We start from the raw sequence: 15,956 nt of genomic DNA, 5'->3' as shown, positions 1-15,956 counted from the left end.
GTCCCACACCAGGCTGGTGTCCTCTCTGCTCCAGCACCAATCCCCCCAAGTGCTCAGGTGTTCTTCCCAGCAGCAGTCAAAGCAGAACACAGAATGCCAGCAATATAAAAAATTAACCAACTGAGGGATAGAAGATGAATTTTTGTACAGCATGGAAGAAAACTGTATTTAGTTTGTAACTGAACTGCAAACTGGAGGCCAGACAGGTGGAACTCAACAGAAGGAATGCTGGAGCAAAGAAGATAAACATTATTGGGAGGATAAACTGAGTCACAAAAGGATGATATTTTATTTTAGGATTTAAAGTTCATAGTTCAGACAAACCCAGGCTGTAGCAAGCCTGAGTGTCCCAGAGGTGGCACATCAGTGTCCCACAGACACCCTCAGCAGGGCAAAACTGAGGGTGTCTCCCAGCACAAAGTATGAGTGAGCACTTACACACATGCTTGTAACTTAAACCAGACTCATCATAACAATCAGCATCTGACATTTGAAAATGCAAAGTGTATCCATGAACTGCACAAACACCCATCTCTCTCTTCTGGGAACATTATGCCAGACACACGGTGCCTGATTTAAGGAGACTTTTGAACTTTCTCATTTCAGTAAACATCTATTTACTCCATACAAGAACAACCCAGGATCTTGGGCACTTTCTCCATAGTTTATCCTTAGCCCACTTCAGGTTTTAGTAAACTTTTCTTGTTGGAGAGCAGTTTAGGAAATCTAAAGACAGCAAAGGCACCCACATGCAGCAGTTTGACTGCAAGTCTCACTTTTTACATGACCAAAAAAATACTTCAGTTACTTCTTGTAACTGGCCAGTTACAAGAAGCCAGTAAAGGACCAGATTCTGCAAATTTTCAGCAAACACACACACACTGCCTGGCTTCCTGCATCCCTTCAAACTGACCTGATGCTCTCACTTTGTTGAATGACCACAGACAAACCAGCAGTGAAATGCAGGGATACATAAAGCAGAGCCAGATTCAGCCCTGAACTGCCCCAAATCAGCTCTCAGACTGCCCCAGGCACCAGCTCTGAGCTGGGAGAAGACCCCAAGCAGCAGCTCCACAGCACTGACCTTACCTGGTCTTGTGGTGGCAACACCTCTGTAGCTGATGTCTCAGGTGCCTCCAAGGGCATTGCAGGAAGAATTGTTGCTTACCCCAAGCTCTTGCACCTTCCCTGCACTAAAGACCCAGCTGGGGCTGCAGCACATTCTCAGCAGTTCCTCACCCAACAGGTGGATAAAAAAATCACTTTGATTAAAAGCACCTGTGAGCTGCAGCAAGGGCTGGCTGAAGCAGCAGGAGCTTCTCAGGAAGGGCACCTGCTCTCCCTGCAACCTGCTCCAGCTGCTGTGTGCCAGTGGGCATGGCATCACAGAACCAGGGAGTCAATGAGGTTGGAAAAGACCTCCAAGATCATTGAGTCCAACCCTGGGCTGAACACCACCAATGAGTCACATCTAGTCATTTCTTGAAGCATTCCAGGGATGGGGACTCCACTACTTCCCTGCACAGCCTCCAGGCCAGGCTCCCCCAGCACACCCACTGCCAGCCCCAAAGGTTGGGAAACAGCATCTCTGTGAAAAGGGAGGTTGGGGAATCACATTTATGGATTAATTTGGATTAATTTCAGCAGCAGCAGCGTTCTCTCTGCCACAGCCAGCCCTCTGCTGTGCTGTGCTCAGGAAGGTGAGGCAGAGGGGACAGAGGGTCCCTGCCCCATCCCACTGGGGCTTTTTGGGGCACTCACAGAGAACCACACCTTCAGCTCATCATGTCCTGACTCCATTCCCCTGGATTTGTCAGCCCTCTCCATCATTTCACCTCATCAATCTGTGATGTTAAAGCCCATGGTTTATTTATTTCTTTACTTCACTAATAAAGCACATTATCTACAATGATTAATTTTGCAATAAAGAAACAACACTACTACAAATGGTGGTCTAAGACAACCTAAGGGGACTCTACAAAGTTCACATCCTAAATCCATCTCTCTGTTAGCTGTGAAACATCATTCCTCAGAGTACTTGGCTTGTTAATGGAATTCTTCTACAACCAAGTCCATGGCTCTGTCCCCATGTGGGAAACAAGCACCACTCCCAAGCTAAGGAATAATTAATTTACCACTTTTGCGGGGGTTTGGTTCAAACCTCAAAAATGAGGATTTGTTATTTCACTTAACTGTGATACAACAGGATTATCTCAGACATCGGATATTCATTCTCTTAGAGTATTGGTGATGGATGAGAATACTAAATGGAAGGAGGAAGGATAATGAATACAGAGTGGTATGGGTCTATGAAAAAGAGACCTAGTCCAATTAACAGAATAATGAATTTCAGCTTGGTCGATAAATGTAATCATTTGGGTAAGACATTCTTTGTCTTTCATAAACTATTTGAAATCATACAAACATGACATTTTAATTAGGGCAAAAAAGACATAATGATAGAGAGCCAAGTTGTCATAGATCAAATAGACAAAACCCCAGACTGATGGGTCCCACAGCAAAGAGGGGAAGACACAGATGATACATTCCCTGCAGTGCTCCACAGGGAAAAGTCCTTGGCCTTCTGCACTCTGGTACTTTGCCAGCAGCCTAAAGCAACTATAAAAACATCACTGGTAAAAGTGAGGGAGTGTCACAAGCTGCAGGAGCTGGCCATGAGCTCCTCCCAGCCTTAGCCCTAGGCAGGCCAGCAACTTGGGCTGGAACCTTTGCTTGGGCTTAAAATGGAGTGAGAGGTCAGGGCACCAGCAGCTCAGGCCACCTGTGCAGGGGAACTGCCACAGCCAGGAAGGGGAGCTCAGCCCAGCCAGGGGATCTCAGCTGGACACTGCTGAGACAGGGGCCTGCTCAAGGCCAAAGGCACAGGTGGAGGCAGAGAGCTCCCTCTGCCCCTGCTCCCCACGCCAGTGCACCAACACACTGCACACAGTGAGGAGACTCAAAGGCTGCCTGGGTGCAGCACAGGGGCTCAGCTGGCACAGCAGATGCCAAGGCAGGCACCCAGGGAGACATCACAAGAGATGCTGGAAGGGAGGGCTCCAGCCCAACAAGGCACCACAAGGAACCAGGGTTAAGGCTTAAACTAAGCAGGTTAAGACTATAATGGGATATTTTTACAGTGAGGGCAATTAGCTATTAGGAATTCTTATCAGAGGTTGTAATGGGTTTTCCACTACTCATTTATTAACTTTGATCATGAAGATAAGATCTCTGTCTAATCAGCCAGCTCTGGTTCCTACAGGAATTCAGGGCAATCCTGCAGCCATGAAGACAGGAGTGACGTGGTCACGAGGGTCCTTTCTGCAAGCATGCAAGCTCTTAGCATCACCTCACAGCCCTCTGCTTGCCCTCTTAACCTGACAGCTGCTATTTCAATGGTTGCACATATCTGTACAGTAACAGGTCTTTAGACAATGGTGTGTGACCTCAGCCACTGCTTGCAGCACGTGCCCAGGCGATCAGGCCAAGGTTTGGGAGGGCTGAGATCAGTGAGGGAGCTCTGAGGAGCAGGATGGAGGAGCAGGAGGGCTGGGCTCCAGCATCCCTGCTGCAGAGCAGCGAGAAGGAGCCGCTGTGCCCACCTGAGCAGGTCCAGGGAGCGGCTCTCCCGCCAGCACCGCATCACTTGAACACGGACGGGAACGTGGGGCAGTCGGGTGATTTCATCTTCTTCATGAACTTCTTGAACTCTTTGTTCTTCTTGTCCCACTTGTAGATGGCTGTCAACAGGTACTGGGTCTTCACCTGGCGGCCCATGATGAGGAAGTAGTGGCTGAGGTTGTCCAGCTGATGGCAGGGACAGTCTGCCCCGTTTTTTAGGAACAGCACCAGCTTCTTCAGGTTCTTCTTCCGGATGGGCCCCAGCTTCAGTGCCTTCCTCTTCCGTGGAATGATCATCTTGTCCCCATTCTCCTTCTTCACTTCCTTGATGGTCATCTTAAGAGCTGCAAAACAAGATGGGAGAGGGGATAACCAAAACTCCTGAGCAGCCTTCACCAGCAGAAAGGCTCTGCTCCATGAGGCTGAGGGGGCAGCGAAGCCCTGTCCCACTGCAGACACACAGTGCCCTGCTCCACTCCTGCATTCCCCTTCTCCCTACTCTGCTCCTGAATCCTCCAGGGCATCTCCCTGGCCATGACTTGGCTCAGTATGACACCCATACCCTTGCACCTCAGGGGGAGTGTCACTGACATATTTTCTGAAAAATCAAAAATAGATTTGTTAGGATCTTTTCTCCTGAGAAGCTGGGAAGTTTCAGCTTCTCCATGTTTTGCTGCTTTGGAATGGGATTTGGAGAACTGTTTACCCAGCATGTGAAATTGTTTTTGACTTGATGACCAATGACAGCCACCTTTGTCGAGGCTGTGAGCAGTCACAAGATTTTATTATCATTCCTTTCTATTCCTTGCTAGCCTTCTGATGAAATCCTTTCTTCTATTCTTTAGTATAGTTTTAATATATCATTTTCTTTTAATATAATATATATCATAAAATAATAAATCAGCCTTCTGATATATTGGAGTCAAGATTCTCATCTCTTCCCATGTCAGGATTGCCTGCAAATTCCACAGGGGAGCTGCCCCATGCCCAGGAGAGCCCCAAGGTGAAACAGTGACATCTTTGTTCCCCTCCCTGCAGCAAAGCACCCAGCACTTTCCATTTGAGAGGGGACTTGTTCAGCTGCCAAGCACAAATGTTAACTGAGTAAATGAGGTGACTTCCCTGCTCTAGAGGCATGGAGAGACTCTTGAAAGGATCATTTAAAAGGTCAATTTGGCTTCTCAAGCATTTGTTTGCAGTCACACCGGCCCTCAGGTGCCTGTGAAACAAGTTTCCAAGCACTGGATGTACCTGCATCAGAGCTGTGGAGATCCCAGTGTGCAGTCATGTGCCTGCACCTTCCCTGGGAAAAGGGAAGTTGGTCTGATACAGCTGCCATGGAAAATACTCTCCCCTCTTTGGCTTCAGCATTTTCCTGAGTTAATCACAATACCCCCTGCCCTCAAAAAAAGGGGAAAAAAAAGGTTTTTTGCCATGACCATGAAGAGGAATTTTGCATATATGGGAAAAATGATGAAAATGTGTTGTACATTAAAACATCATTTCAGTGCCATTTGGCTCTGCCTCATTTTTGGGGAAAAGCACATATGGACCAAAATTGCTAACATATTTTCATCATTTGGGAGTTTACTTCAGAGCTGCAGATAACTAGTGCTCAGAGAGGTGATTGGTTGGCTGCTGTCCCTTCTCATTAGAGTCTCAGGGCAGTTGCAGGCAGCCCACAAGAACCTCTGGCTCTGGCAGGGAGATGGGTCCTCACAGCATCATTCCTTGAAGTCCTGCTCTGCTGGAATACCCAGCAGTGAACACGTGTTGCTTCCTGGACAGGAGCACTGCTCCCTGTTCCAGACACAGATGGCAGCAGGACAGCAGGATGACAATCCTGAGCAGGCAGCAGAGTTTCAGTGTCACTACCCTGACAACAGGAACAATGGTATTTGTCTGCCCCTGTGCCAAAAACATCCCTTAGGTTTGCCAAGAGCCTCGTCATGTTACACTGCTATTGTACAAGAAAGTAATCTAGGACTGGAAACCTAAGGGAAATTTTCATTCCATCTGTTTTCCAAATTCAGGAGCTAAAGAAACTCCAGTTTTAAGGAGCTAAAGATGCTGAACCAGATCAGTTTGCAACAAATCTGGAAAATGAAGCAAGTCGTTTGCCAGCAGCTCTAAGCTCCATGACATCAACTGGGCAGCAGCAGCAGCAACACCCCTCAATGTCAGCCTCAATTCCTTTATTCAGGCTGACTGGAGCCCTTGCACTAAGCAGAGGTGGCCAGGGCAGGAGGGATGGTCAAACACCATTACAACAGCACAATAAGAGGCTTTTGCAAGATGGCTTGTTTGCTTTGCTGAGATCACTGCAAAATTTGATCTTTTTTGCTAGAGGAAAAGGATCTGCCAGGTAGTGGAGGTGCTGATCTAACCCAAGTATCACACAGCATGGAAGACAAAGAAGGCCTGGTAATCCTGTGCTGTGGGAGCTCACAGCTGCTCCCTTCCCTGCACACAGCAGTCTGTGAGCCAGTGATGCAGGTTCATGGGAGCTGCCCAGGGGAACCATAAATCCAGATGTAAACCAAAACCTCAGCCAAACCTTGCTCGTGCAGAGCAGCACACAGAGCCAAGATGGGATAAGGCCAAGTGGGATGAAGGAGGAGGCTGAGCAGGGGTGCAAATAGTTTGTGTCAGGGTCTGTTCTTCCCAGCAGCAATGTCCTTGTAAGCAGCAAGAGCCTGCAGTGCTGCCCAGGTAAACACAGCCTGGCTCATGGACCTGCCTTTGGTGCTGCAGGCTGCACACAAGCATGATGATCTCTGCTCAGATCTCTTTCCTCTGCAGTGACCTGGCTCCCCAAATTCCCCTTGTTCACTTAACTGGGCCACATTCCCTAAGTTCCAATCTACATTCCAGGTATGAGAGCTGGGTTCCATAGTGGCAGGTCAGACACACAGCTTTGGCATGCTCCATGAACACCAGAAAAGTGGAAACTCATTCCAGGGCTCATCCCACTCCAAGAGCTCACCACCATGCAGTGTGATGTAGCCTCCAACTTCTAGAAGGAGGCAGCCTCCAACTTCTAGCTTTCCTAGAACATTTGTTGGGGGACTGTGGTGCTGCAGCAGCTCTCCTGGCATCTCCCCAGCCCTGGGAATGGCAGGCAAAAGGCTCGAGCAGGATGCTTTGAGTCTTGGCTCCAGGACCCAGCTGAGCTGCCAAAGCAAACAGCTTCCTCACTGGGAGCCTTGGCCTTCCCACTCCCCCCATGCCACACCAAATCTGTCTCAGCACCAAGTGGGAGAAGGGCCAGAATCACCCCTGAGATTCCAGGACACGCTTGCTCAGACAGACTTCATCTTCAGCTGTGGCTGCTGGGCAGGAGCTGACCCCAGGAGAGTTATCCCAGCAGGAGCACATGCCACCTTTCCAGTCCAGCAGCTGCATTGTGACCACGGGCTGCTGCAGCATCAGCTGTGGCACTGGTGGCAGCACCAACCCCTACCACAGTAGCCCAAGAGGGCTGCAGGATCAGCATGCCACCCACAAGCCCTTCTTACCATTTACTTTCATGGGACACACACAGTTCCAGCACAACGTTCTCCAAGGACAGCACTGCACCAGGGTAGCCAACAGCTGAGGGCAGAAGCCCCTGTGCCCTGTTCACAAGCCACCACCACCCACCATTCCTGTTCTCCACCAGCACCTCCAGCCCTCTTTTTCAGCACAGGACTAGGGTGCTGTCTCTGCTGTTCTCCTGCCTGCACGGGCAGGGGCCCCACTCCAGCACCTCATGTGCAGGAAAGGGAATGTGAGAGAAGGGAAAGCTCCACTGCTCCTTCAGCCTCATTTTTCCTTCCTTTAGAAATCACTGAGAAGGAAGAAACCTGCCAGAAGACACATTAGGGCTGTAACAGGAGAAGGCTGCAGGCAAGGACCTGTCAGTCACAGAGAAAAAATAAACAGCATGTATTGATTGTTCTGCAGTCCCCAGTGCCACAGAGCCCGTTCAGCAGGATCCCCTCAGACCCCAGAGAAAGGGCAGAAACAATAAATAAAATCACTAAGAGAAACAGAGCGTGGAATGAACTCCTGGAGTAAGAAACAAGCGCTGGCTGCAGCCCAGGGCAGCTGGGGGAGGCGGCTGTGGGGGCACTGGAGCCCCATCTCCTGCTTCCTCTTGCTTCCATTGCTGCCTCAGCACACCAGCACCACGCTGAAATCTACACTACAGTCACCCCCACGTACCTGACCCAGCCCCCTGTGCTGCTCTGTGCTCGGGGTTCTGACACCACCCCAAAGCTCTCTTATTCTCAGAGGAACAGCCTAGCTGCCTCAAAGCAGCACCCCAGAGTCCACACTCATCCCTGCTCAAACAAAGGCAAAGCCAGAGTTCTGCTGCACCACGAGGCTGGCAGTCTCCTGGCACCCCTCTGACCCCCCAGCATCTTGTCCAAGATCCTCTCCTGCCTTGCCTATACAGTTTGTGTTCACAGCTCACTGCAGCTCTGCTCCTGCACTGCTGGGAAGAACAGAGCCTGACACAAACTATTTGCACCCCTGGTCAGCCTCCTCCTTCATCCCCCTTGGAGCTATCCCATCTTGGCTCTGTACTCTAGGCTAGACAGCCACTTCCTAACTGGCACAGCCACACATCTGTGGTGGGCAAAGTGCTCCTCACTCCTTTTCTGTACCAAGCCACTGGGATCTAAGAGAAAACCTGCAGTAACAGCAGGAATCAGTGCAAGGCCTACCAACAGCTGCCCCATGCAGCACATGTTAGTTTAAACATTTATGGTACATGTCTGGCTTTGATGAGGATCTGTAACCTGTCAGCTGCCAGTGTTTACCTTGGTGGACGTGCATGAGAAACCTCAGTCTGAAGGTTTGGGAGTTTATAATAGCGCCAGATAAACAGCTTTCCTTGAGAAATCACCCCATGACAGTAACCCCCCAAGACTAAACAAAGATCCAAGGGCCATACACTGTGCTCTGGGAAAACCTCCTGAAGCTGATGTCTCCTCCACTAGCCACTCCTCCTCGGACACATCCTTCTCACCCCTGCCTTGCCTTCCCTCACAGGACACAGGTAGGACCTGCATTGCATCCAGTCCCATGTTCCTGCTCCCCAGCTGGCTACAAATGGTCACATCTGCCAGGAAATAATTCCATCCTTTGGACACTGTCACCACTGTCTTTCCCAGTAACAACTTTAACACTCTGGGCAAGTCACTGTCCCAAGCTGCAGGAATTCCTCTGGTTTGGCCTCTGCTCCCTGCTGTATAACTGTCTCAGAGCACAGAAGGATATTTAGCAGCAGAAGCTGATGACAAGCATGCAGCTAAGTTTGTATTTCCCTTCCCAGCAGGAAGGACACCCCCTCAGCTCACTCCTTGCTCACCTCTGGCTAAAGGACAGGTATTGCAGTGACCCCAGCACCAGATCCCCTGCTGCCAGTGCCCCTCTCTCCTTCTCTGGGACAAAGGTCCCCCAGCCCCTGGGCTGGGGCAATGCCTCTGCATCACTGCAAGCCTAGGCAGGGATCCAAACCAGGTGTGCTGATCCCAGAGGCTGTTTCTCCCTGTACATGTGATGAGGCAGGGCCAGCTCTGATTCAGCTCCTGGCCTGCCCAGAACAGAGCTCTGAGCACTCAGCACCTCCCACTCCCCAGCCAGGCCAAGCACTGAATGGCTGCTTCCATTCCCCAGCCAAGCCAGAAGTATGCACATTCCTGGGAAACTATTACATGGGTGTTCCTGTTGATGCTTTTCCCTGTTAGAAAAAGTCTGTGCTGAACTTAAGACTTCTGGCACACCAAATCTGCAGGACAGTTGAGAATTCATTTCCAGCAGAAAGGGTAACACACCAGCATGCAGAGCAGGTTTGGGTTTGCAGAAGCACGCTCTGGTACAGGGCACATTCAAGTGCTAATCCCCCAGGAATGCACACCTTGTTCAATATGCCTTTAATAATCTTCCAGGAAGGTTACATACACCAGCAAGGATGTCAAAACCAGTTAATTCTGGGTTTGATCTCAAAAAGCTAATATATTTCCTCGTGATAATCTTTTTTTCTAAATGAAGTTCAGTTTACAACTGATTGTCTCACTCACTCACTCATTTAGGACAAAGCCTTCAAGCAGCTTTGCATTTTTTAACAACGTCCACCTCTGCATACCCACAGTGACATCTAGAGGCACACGTGCCCAGCCTTGGGGACAGATTGCAGGACACTCAGCACCACGGAGGGCAGGGAGAGGGCAGGCAGCTCCAATCCAGCCAACAGGAGTCCTGCTGCCTGTGACCAGCTGGGAAGCCTCCCCGTGCCTAGAGTGCTCCTTCTTACCAAACTCGCTGGCACACAGGTGCTCCACAATGGCCTCTGACTTCATCTCATTGTCACAAGGGGGACACACGGTTGTTCCTGCCAAGAGAAAAGAAGTGAAGACAGTTGAGAGGTGGCAGGAAGCCAGCAGAAGTAGTACCACAGAGCCAGACTGCCCATGCTGTCGAACTGTCACCCTCGAGGGGAATCCATGCCCATGCACCCTGCCACAGGCCCCCAGCTCCCAGAAGTGTGGGATAACACCCTGCTGGGTGTAAGGAGCCATCCACTGGCTTACAGGGCAGCACTGGCCATAGACAGCCTGCTGCCAGCCCCACCACAATGCTGTCAGTGGCCCCAAGGCCAGGCACAGGCAGCTGCTAGGAGCAAAAGGACAGCACTGGCAAAGAAAGGAGCTCTCAGGGCCAGGCACTCAGCTGAGGGAAGATGCTTGCCAAGGGGCATGGCCCATGGCCTGCTGACATTCCCTCCCCACTGCATGCCAAGGCAGGCACACAATGCCTGAACCCCAGCAGAGCAGGAGGATGCTGCTCAGAGATAGCTCAAGGTGCTACCCTGGTGCCAGGCTTGGGGTTCAGGACTGGGACAGCCCAGTTCAGCTGAGTGCTCCCCTCAGTACTGGAGGCCATGCCACAGACTGCCCAGGCAGTGCTCAGGAAGACCCTCACTACCCTGTCCCAGAACTGCACTGGTTGGGGGTGGACCAGCACAGCTCTTGAGCCACCAAGAGTGGTCATCCTCTCTTTTGTTTTGAGCCCAAGGCAGCCTCATGGCTCCAGCAGAGCAGAGCCACCTCTGCTTGTCAGCTGCTGGCAGTGGTCAACATCTGCCTCTTGGGAAATGCCAGCCCAGGGGATTTCACTGGGATCTGTCCTGGGAGGAAATCTCACTTCACCCAGAGAATAAGAATCTGTTTCCAAGTCCCCATCTGCAGTTGGGGCAGACCACCCAGCAGCACAGACATAGATTTGAGCTACTGGCAGATTAATTTATTGAGCTGGGAGATGCTGCTTGTTCCTGGTCCAGCAAGATGGAGGGCTCTTCCCACACAAGGGAGTTATTCTCAGGGACAACACTGCAGCAAAACATCTGCCAGTAAACAGAGCACTCATGGCCTTCCAGCCCTCAGCCAGGCCAGCAAACCCACAGCATTGCTGGACTGAAAAAGCAGAGAGGTGTCTCAGAAAGAGGGGTGCAGAGCCAGCACAGCTTGCCAGGGAGGCACAGCCATGGCCATGGTGTCGTGTCTCCTCAGCCACAGATGCCCCATGGGGATTCAGGCCAGACATTTGTTTTCCGTGGCTTGTTCTCTCCCTGTCGCCACCCCCAAATCTCTTCTGTGCCAAATGCTAATTCCTGGGGACGTGCACCATGACTTTATTGATCACACATGCAGAGCAACTTGCCTTCTGCTCACTCCTATGTGCGAGTCACGAGTCAGCCTTCACAGCACCAACATCCACACTCTCTGTACCTCTGAGAGCTGCTCATCCCCTGGGTAACCTCTTCTTCCAGAACCCTAACATAGAACTGCCACTATCACCATCTCAGTGACACAGGAGGAAGCCAGCCTTTGGAGACAGGATGACATCCACAGTCAGAATATTTCTTTCCAGGCTGCACATTTACTGTGCTCACAGGAAGGTGACACAGGCCCAGCTCTGCTGCAGAGCCAGGAGTTCATCACTCTGCTGGGGGACAAGCAGGGGTACCTGCCATGCCAAGCACTTCAATGTGCCTCAGCAGCCCAAGTGCACACAAGGAGGCTGGCCAAGCCTCCACCAGCCAGACAAATATGAAAGCCACCACTGCATCCACTCTATGAGCTTTCCAGGCAACCAATTAAAACAGAAAAAAAAAGCAAACAAAAATGGAAAATAAGACTCATTGTTCCCTGGTGCAAAACCAGGCTTTGTTCTAGCTATGCTCCAGCAGCCCCTGAACAGGCTGTAACACACCCAAGGTGGCAGAGACCCCTGCTCTGCTGCACCAGGAGCCAACAGCCATCCTGTGGGCTGGACCTGGGAGCCCCTGGACAGCCCCTCCACAGGCAGCAGCTCCACCTTATGCACAATCCCCCTGCCCTAATCAATAACCTTGATCAGGTTGCTCAGAGTCCCTGACCATGAATGTTTCCAAGGATAGGGCATCTACCATGTTCCTAGATAATCTGTGCCAGCGTTTTACAGCCCTCACTGCAAAAAACTTCCTCCTTATATCCAATCTGAATCAACCCATCCTCCAGTCCTGCCTCCTGCAGCCCTTTCACAGCACAACAGGACTACTGGCAATGGGAAGAAAAATTGTCCTCTGCTCTGGATCACACTACAGTCAGGAACACAAATGCTGGGGGCCCAGCCAGCTCCTGCACAGCTCTGTGCCCCAGGAAAGCTGTTCTGTGGAGCCACAGCTACCCCAAACCTGCAAGCCCTCCCATGCCTCCTGAGGCAGACTAGAGCAGACATCCCCAGCCAACCCTCGGGGCCCACTGCAGCTTGGCTGGGGCCCATCTGCTAACTCCAAGCACAATCTCAGCTGCCTCAGCTCACTTGTTCCCTGCTGACCATTTTCCAATGCCTGGCTGCAGAGCCAGCTTACTCCAGGGGCAAGAGAAGGAATGTGTAATGCTGTATTAATCTGCAACTCCCCTGATGCATCCTGTGGGCCTGCAGGCTTTACTGCCTGTGCTTAAGGAGAAAGGAATTCAGCAGGTCAGCTCTTTGAGAGGCAGAAACAAATTCCAATTTCAAGGTGTTAATGGGGAAAAATACTGAAAGGGTTTGTTCTTATTAGTACCAAGAGAAAAGGGGGGACACTGCTTGGTTCTGACCCTCTTTGAATCAACAGGAAACACCCCTGTGCCCAAGAGCAGAGGGACTCCAGGAGCTGGTGCTGATAGAAAACACAGACAAACCATGGACAGGGTGCACATAGCAGAACCCAGGCAGACAAGTACCCAGCCAGCACAGAGACAAGGACTGAGTGCAGGTCACCCAGGATGATGTGACATCTGCAGGAGGTGGCAGTACCAGAGCTGAAGCAATGGGTGCCTTATGGGCCACTAGCAGAGCCTCTGTGGCATGCAGGACATCCAGGGATGCTGGTTCACATCACACCAGTGGCTGCAATTAACTTGGAGTTTGCTTTTTTTTTTACTCCAAACTGTTTGAGGCTCCACAAAAAACCAGCAGTGTCCCACCCCACTGCTGCCTTCAAGACAGGTCCAAAAGGTGAAGAGAAAGTCGTTAAACTACTCAGCGGAAAACCTGGCAGATGCTGCTCATTTAGGAGACTGTTCCCAGGTCTTGGCTCGTTAATGGCTGTAAAATGAATGACCTGCACACAGCTCAGACTCTCTTTCAGGCCCAGGAAGGGGCAGCTCACACCCAGCTGTCCCAGGAGCACGCTTGGCTGCAAGTCCCTAAGGAAATAAAAGCAACCTTTGTACCTGCAACACGGAACACGGCTGTGGTCTTGACCAAGGGTCCAGGTTCACATAAGACATATTAATTTAGAGCATTCCTGGAAAACAAGGTTTCTCCAGCAGTCACATCAGGAAGGGCAAGCCATGACAAGGAAATCAGTATGGTCGTGCTGCCATCACTGCGGGGAGACACTGGTCCCTGGCAAGGAGATCAGCCAGAGCTCAGGCCCCCAAGTTCCCCCCTGGCACTGGAACAACCTTTACATTCCACTTGCCTCTGGATGTCACTGAGGTGTGACAAGGGCTCCTGCACACAGCTCCTCTGGGCACTGAGCTTGGGCGTCCCCTGTGTCTGCCATGCCACAGTCACCGTGCCACTGCTCTGCACTGCCCTCCACAGCTCCTGGAGACCCCTCAGGGTGTCACCCCTCTGCTGCACGATGCACTCCTCTCCTGTCCTCTACCAGAGGGGCTCTCTGAAGGACTTTTAAGACGGGCAGGATGACATTGCACAGTCCCCGTCGGCTGGGTTACCTCTCCCAGTCGAGCACCACATGCAGCTTTTGTCTGTACAGGTAACTGCAAAGGGCAGACGAGCACAACACAGAAGCCACGGAAAGCACTCAGCCCCCTCCCCGCCCGTGCCCGAGCCCCTCCCGAGCACCGGCACTATGCCCCCGTGGAATCAGGAGTGACAATTCCCTTCAATTCCCTTTCAGTGCCCAAAAAGCACTGCACTCTCTTACAGCCCTCTGCCATCTCCCTCGACAAACATTCCGCCAGCCTTTCAGAGTGCTCCAATAGCAAACACCGTATGTGACACCGGGATATTTATTTATTTTCGAGTTTCCAGCAACAAGCCAGACTCACGACAACTTGAACAAGCCAGTCTGGCACCACAGAAACGCGCTGCACGCAATGGAAACAAACACAAACCACGTTCACTTTCCCCAGTCGTTTTTGGGCAGGTTCCTTGCTCCCTCTCCAGCCCACAGCCCACCCGAAGGCAGGGCTGGATCTCCACTGCATGCCCAGCCTCTTGCCCTAGGACTGCACTGGACGTGCGGGACCCAGCCAGGACTGCTGTCACTGTTGGCTCTGTGACACTCTGTGCTCAGCCAGCACTTTCTGCCGTGGACACCACACATCCTCCTGCTGCTCAGAGCAGCCCTGCAGGAGCCTGGCTCGGGAGCAGAGCCAGGACAGTGCAGTAGCTGAGGATGTAGGGTCACACACCTTGGTCCATCAGGGCTGGAGCCCAGCCCCAGTGCCTGTGCAGGGATCAGAACAGGCACAACCCCACCATGTTCCAAAGAGCCTGTCCCAAGGCTCCGGGATAGGGATGAGGAGCTGGCAGGGCATCCCACTTCCTTTGGGCCATAGGGCACAGAGACTGCTCAGAGGCTAGAGGAGGGCCAAGAAGAGTTCAGGTGAGCCTCCTCCTGCCACAAGAACCCCTCCAGTCCCGAGTGGGCCCTCCTGGGCTAACACCTGCCCTGCCAGCTCAGAGAGGAGTGCCAGGAGCAAGGCTGCAGCACGAGCCATGCCTTACCTTTGGGCCTGGAGACCTCGGTGGCATTGGGAGCTGTCATAGCAATGCAGACGTCATCCTGGGGAAACTGGTCACACTTGAGCATCTCTGGCCAGAAGAAGCCAAAGAACTGCATGACAGGCTCACAGGAGTCACGCACGGCCTCGCAGAGCCAGCGGCAGGGGTAGACCGGCCGGTCCAGGCAGACGGGGGCAAAGAGGGAGCAGAGGAAGACCTGGGTACCCATATGGCAATTCTTGTTGAGCAGCGGCACCCAGCTGCTCGCCTGGTGCTTCACCTCGGCCATGGTCTCGTGGTCCAGCAGGTTGGGCAGCACCATCTTGTCGTAGCCCACGCTGTGGCAAAGCCGCAGGTCGGCGGGGATGGCCACACACTGGTGGGGTTTGGCGTAGAAGCGCCCGCCAGGGTAAGGGCCCAGGTCTGACTGATAGCTGACATAGTCGTACTCGCTGGCCACGCCGCAGGCCAGCAGCCCGGCGACCACCGACAGCACCGCACGCAGGGCGGCCCCACCGGGGCCCCTCACGCTGCCCATCGCCGCCACCCGCCGACGGCGGCCCCGACAGCACCGCACGCCGCTCCCCTCCGGGCGCCCCGCTGCCGGCGGCCGCCCCCGGGGACTCTCCTCGCAGCCCCTCCGACGGCCCCTCCGCTGCCCCGAGCTCGCCGCCCGCCGAGCTCCACACAGCCCGGCCACCCTCCCGCCGCCCCGGCCCCGGCCCCGCTCTGGCCGCGCTCCGGCCGCGCCGCGGGTTTGTGAGCCGGCGGCAGCCAATCAGCGCCGCGCCGCCCGCCGCGCGCTCGCCCGCCGCTGTCAATCAGCGACCGCAAGAACCAATCCCGCCCCGCCTCGCCCCGCCCTGCCCAGCGCGGCCCCGACGGCCCCGCAGCCCGGGCTGGCCCGGCCCGGCCCGGCCCCACCTGCACCGGCTGAGGGCTCGCCCGCCTCGTCTCGGCTCGATCCGGCTCGGCCCGGCGCCACCTGCACCGGTTGAGGGCCCGCCCGACTCGGCCCGGCTCGGTCCGGCCTCACCTTCAGCGGCTGAGGGCCCGCC

At 53.0% G+C, this 15,956-nt stretch overlaps 1 protein-coding gene across 1 annotated transcript; it reads right to left on the bottom strand.

Moving 5' to 3' along the window:
- Positions 1–265: 265 nt before the first annotated feature.
- SFRP1 (secreted frizzled related protein 1) lies at positions 266–15,455 on the bottom strand. The gene is made up of 3 exons (XM_009097681.4): positions 14,902–15,455; positions 9,926–10,003; positions 266–3,965 (listed from the first exon to the last, which is right to left on the bottom strand). The coding sequence occupies exons 1-3, from the start codon at positions 15,434–15,436 to the stop codon at positions 3,643–3,645; spliced, it is 936 nt and encodes a 311-aa protein (XP_009095929.1). The 5' UTR covers positions 15,437–15,455; the 3' UTR covers positions 266–3,642.
- Positions 15,456–15,956: the final 501 nt, after the last annotated feature.

Source organism: Serinus canaria, chromosome 22 (assembly GCF_022539315.1).
Source record: "Serinus canaria isolate serCan28SL12 chromosome 22, serCan2020, whole genome shotgun sequence".
Lineage (NCBI taxonomy): Eukaryota > Metazoa > Chordata > Aves > Passeriformes > Fringillidae > Serinus > Serinus canaria.
Note: the sequence above shows the minus strand (reverse complement) of the source record. Positions and strands in the feature narration are given on the sequence as shown.

Excerpts from the sequence above, each read along its gene's own strand:
- SFRP1 (XM_009097681.4), bottom strand. The coding sequence starts at position 15,436 with ATGGGCAGCGTGAGGGGCCCCGGTGGGGCCGCCCTGCGTGCGGTGCTG. Across the intron at positions 10,004-14,901 it reads CGAGGTCTCCAGGCCCAAAG|GAACAACCGTGTGTCCCCCT; the intron begins GTAAGGCATGGC and ends TTCTCTTGGCAG. Across the intron at positions 3,966-9,925 it reads CCTGTGTGCCAGCGAGTTTG|CTCTTAAGATGACCATCAAG; the intron begins GTAAGAAGGAGC and ends CTTGTTTTGCAG.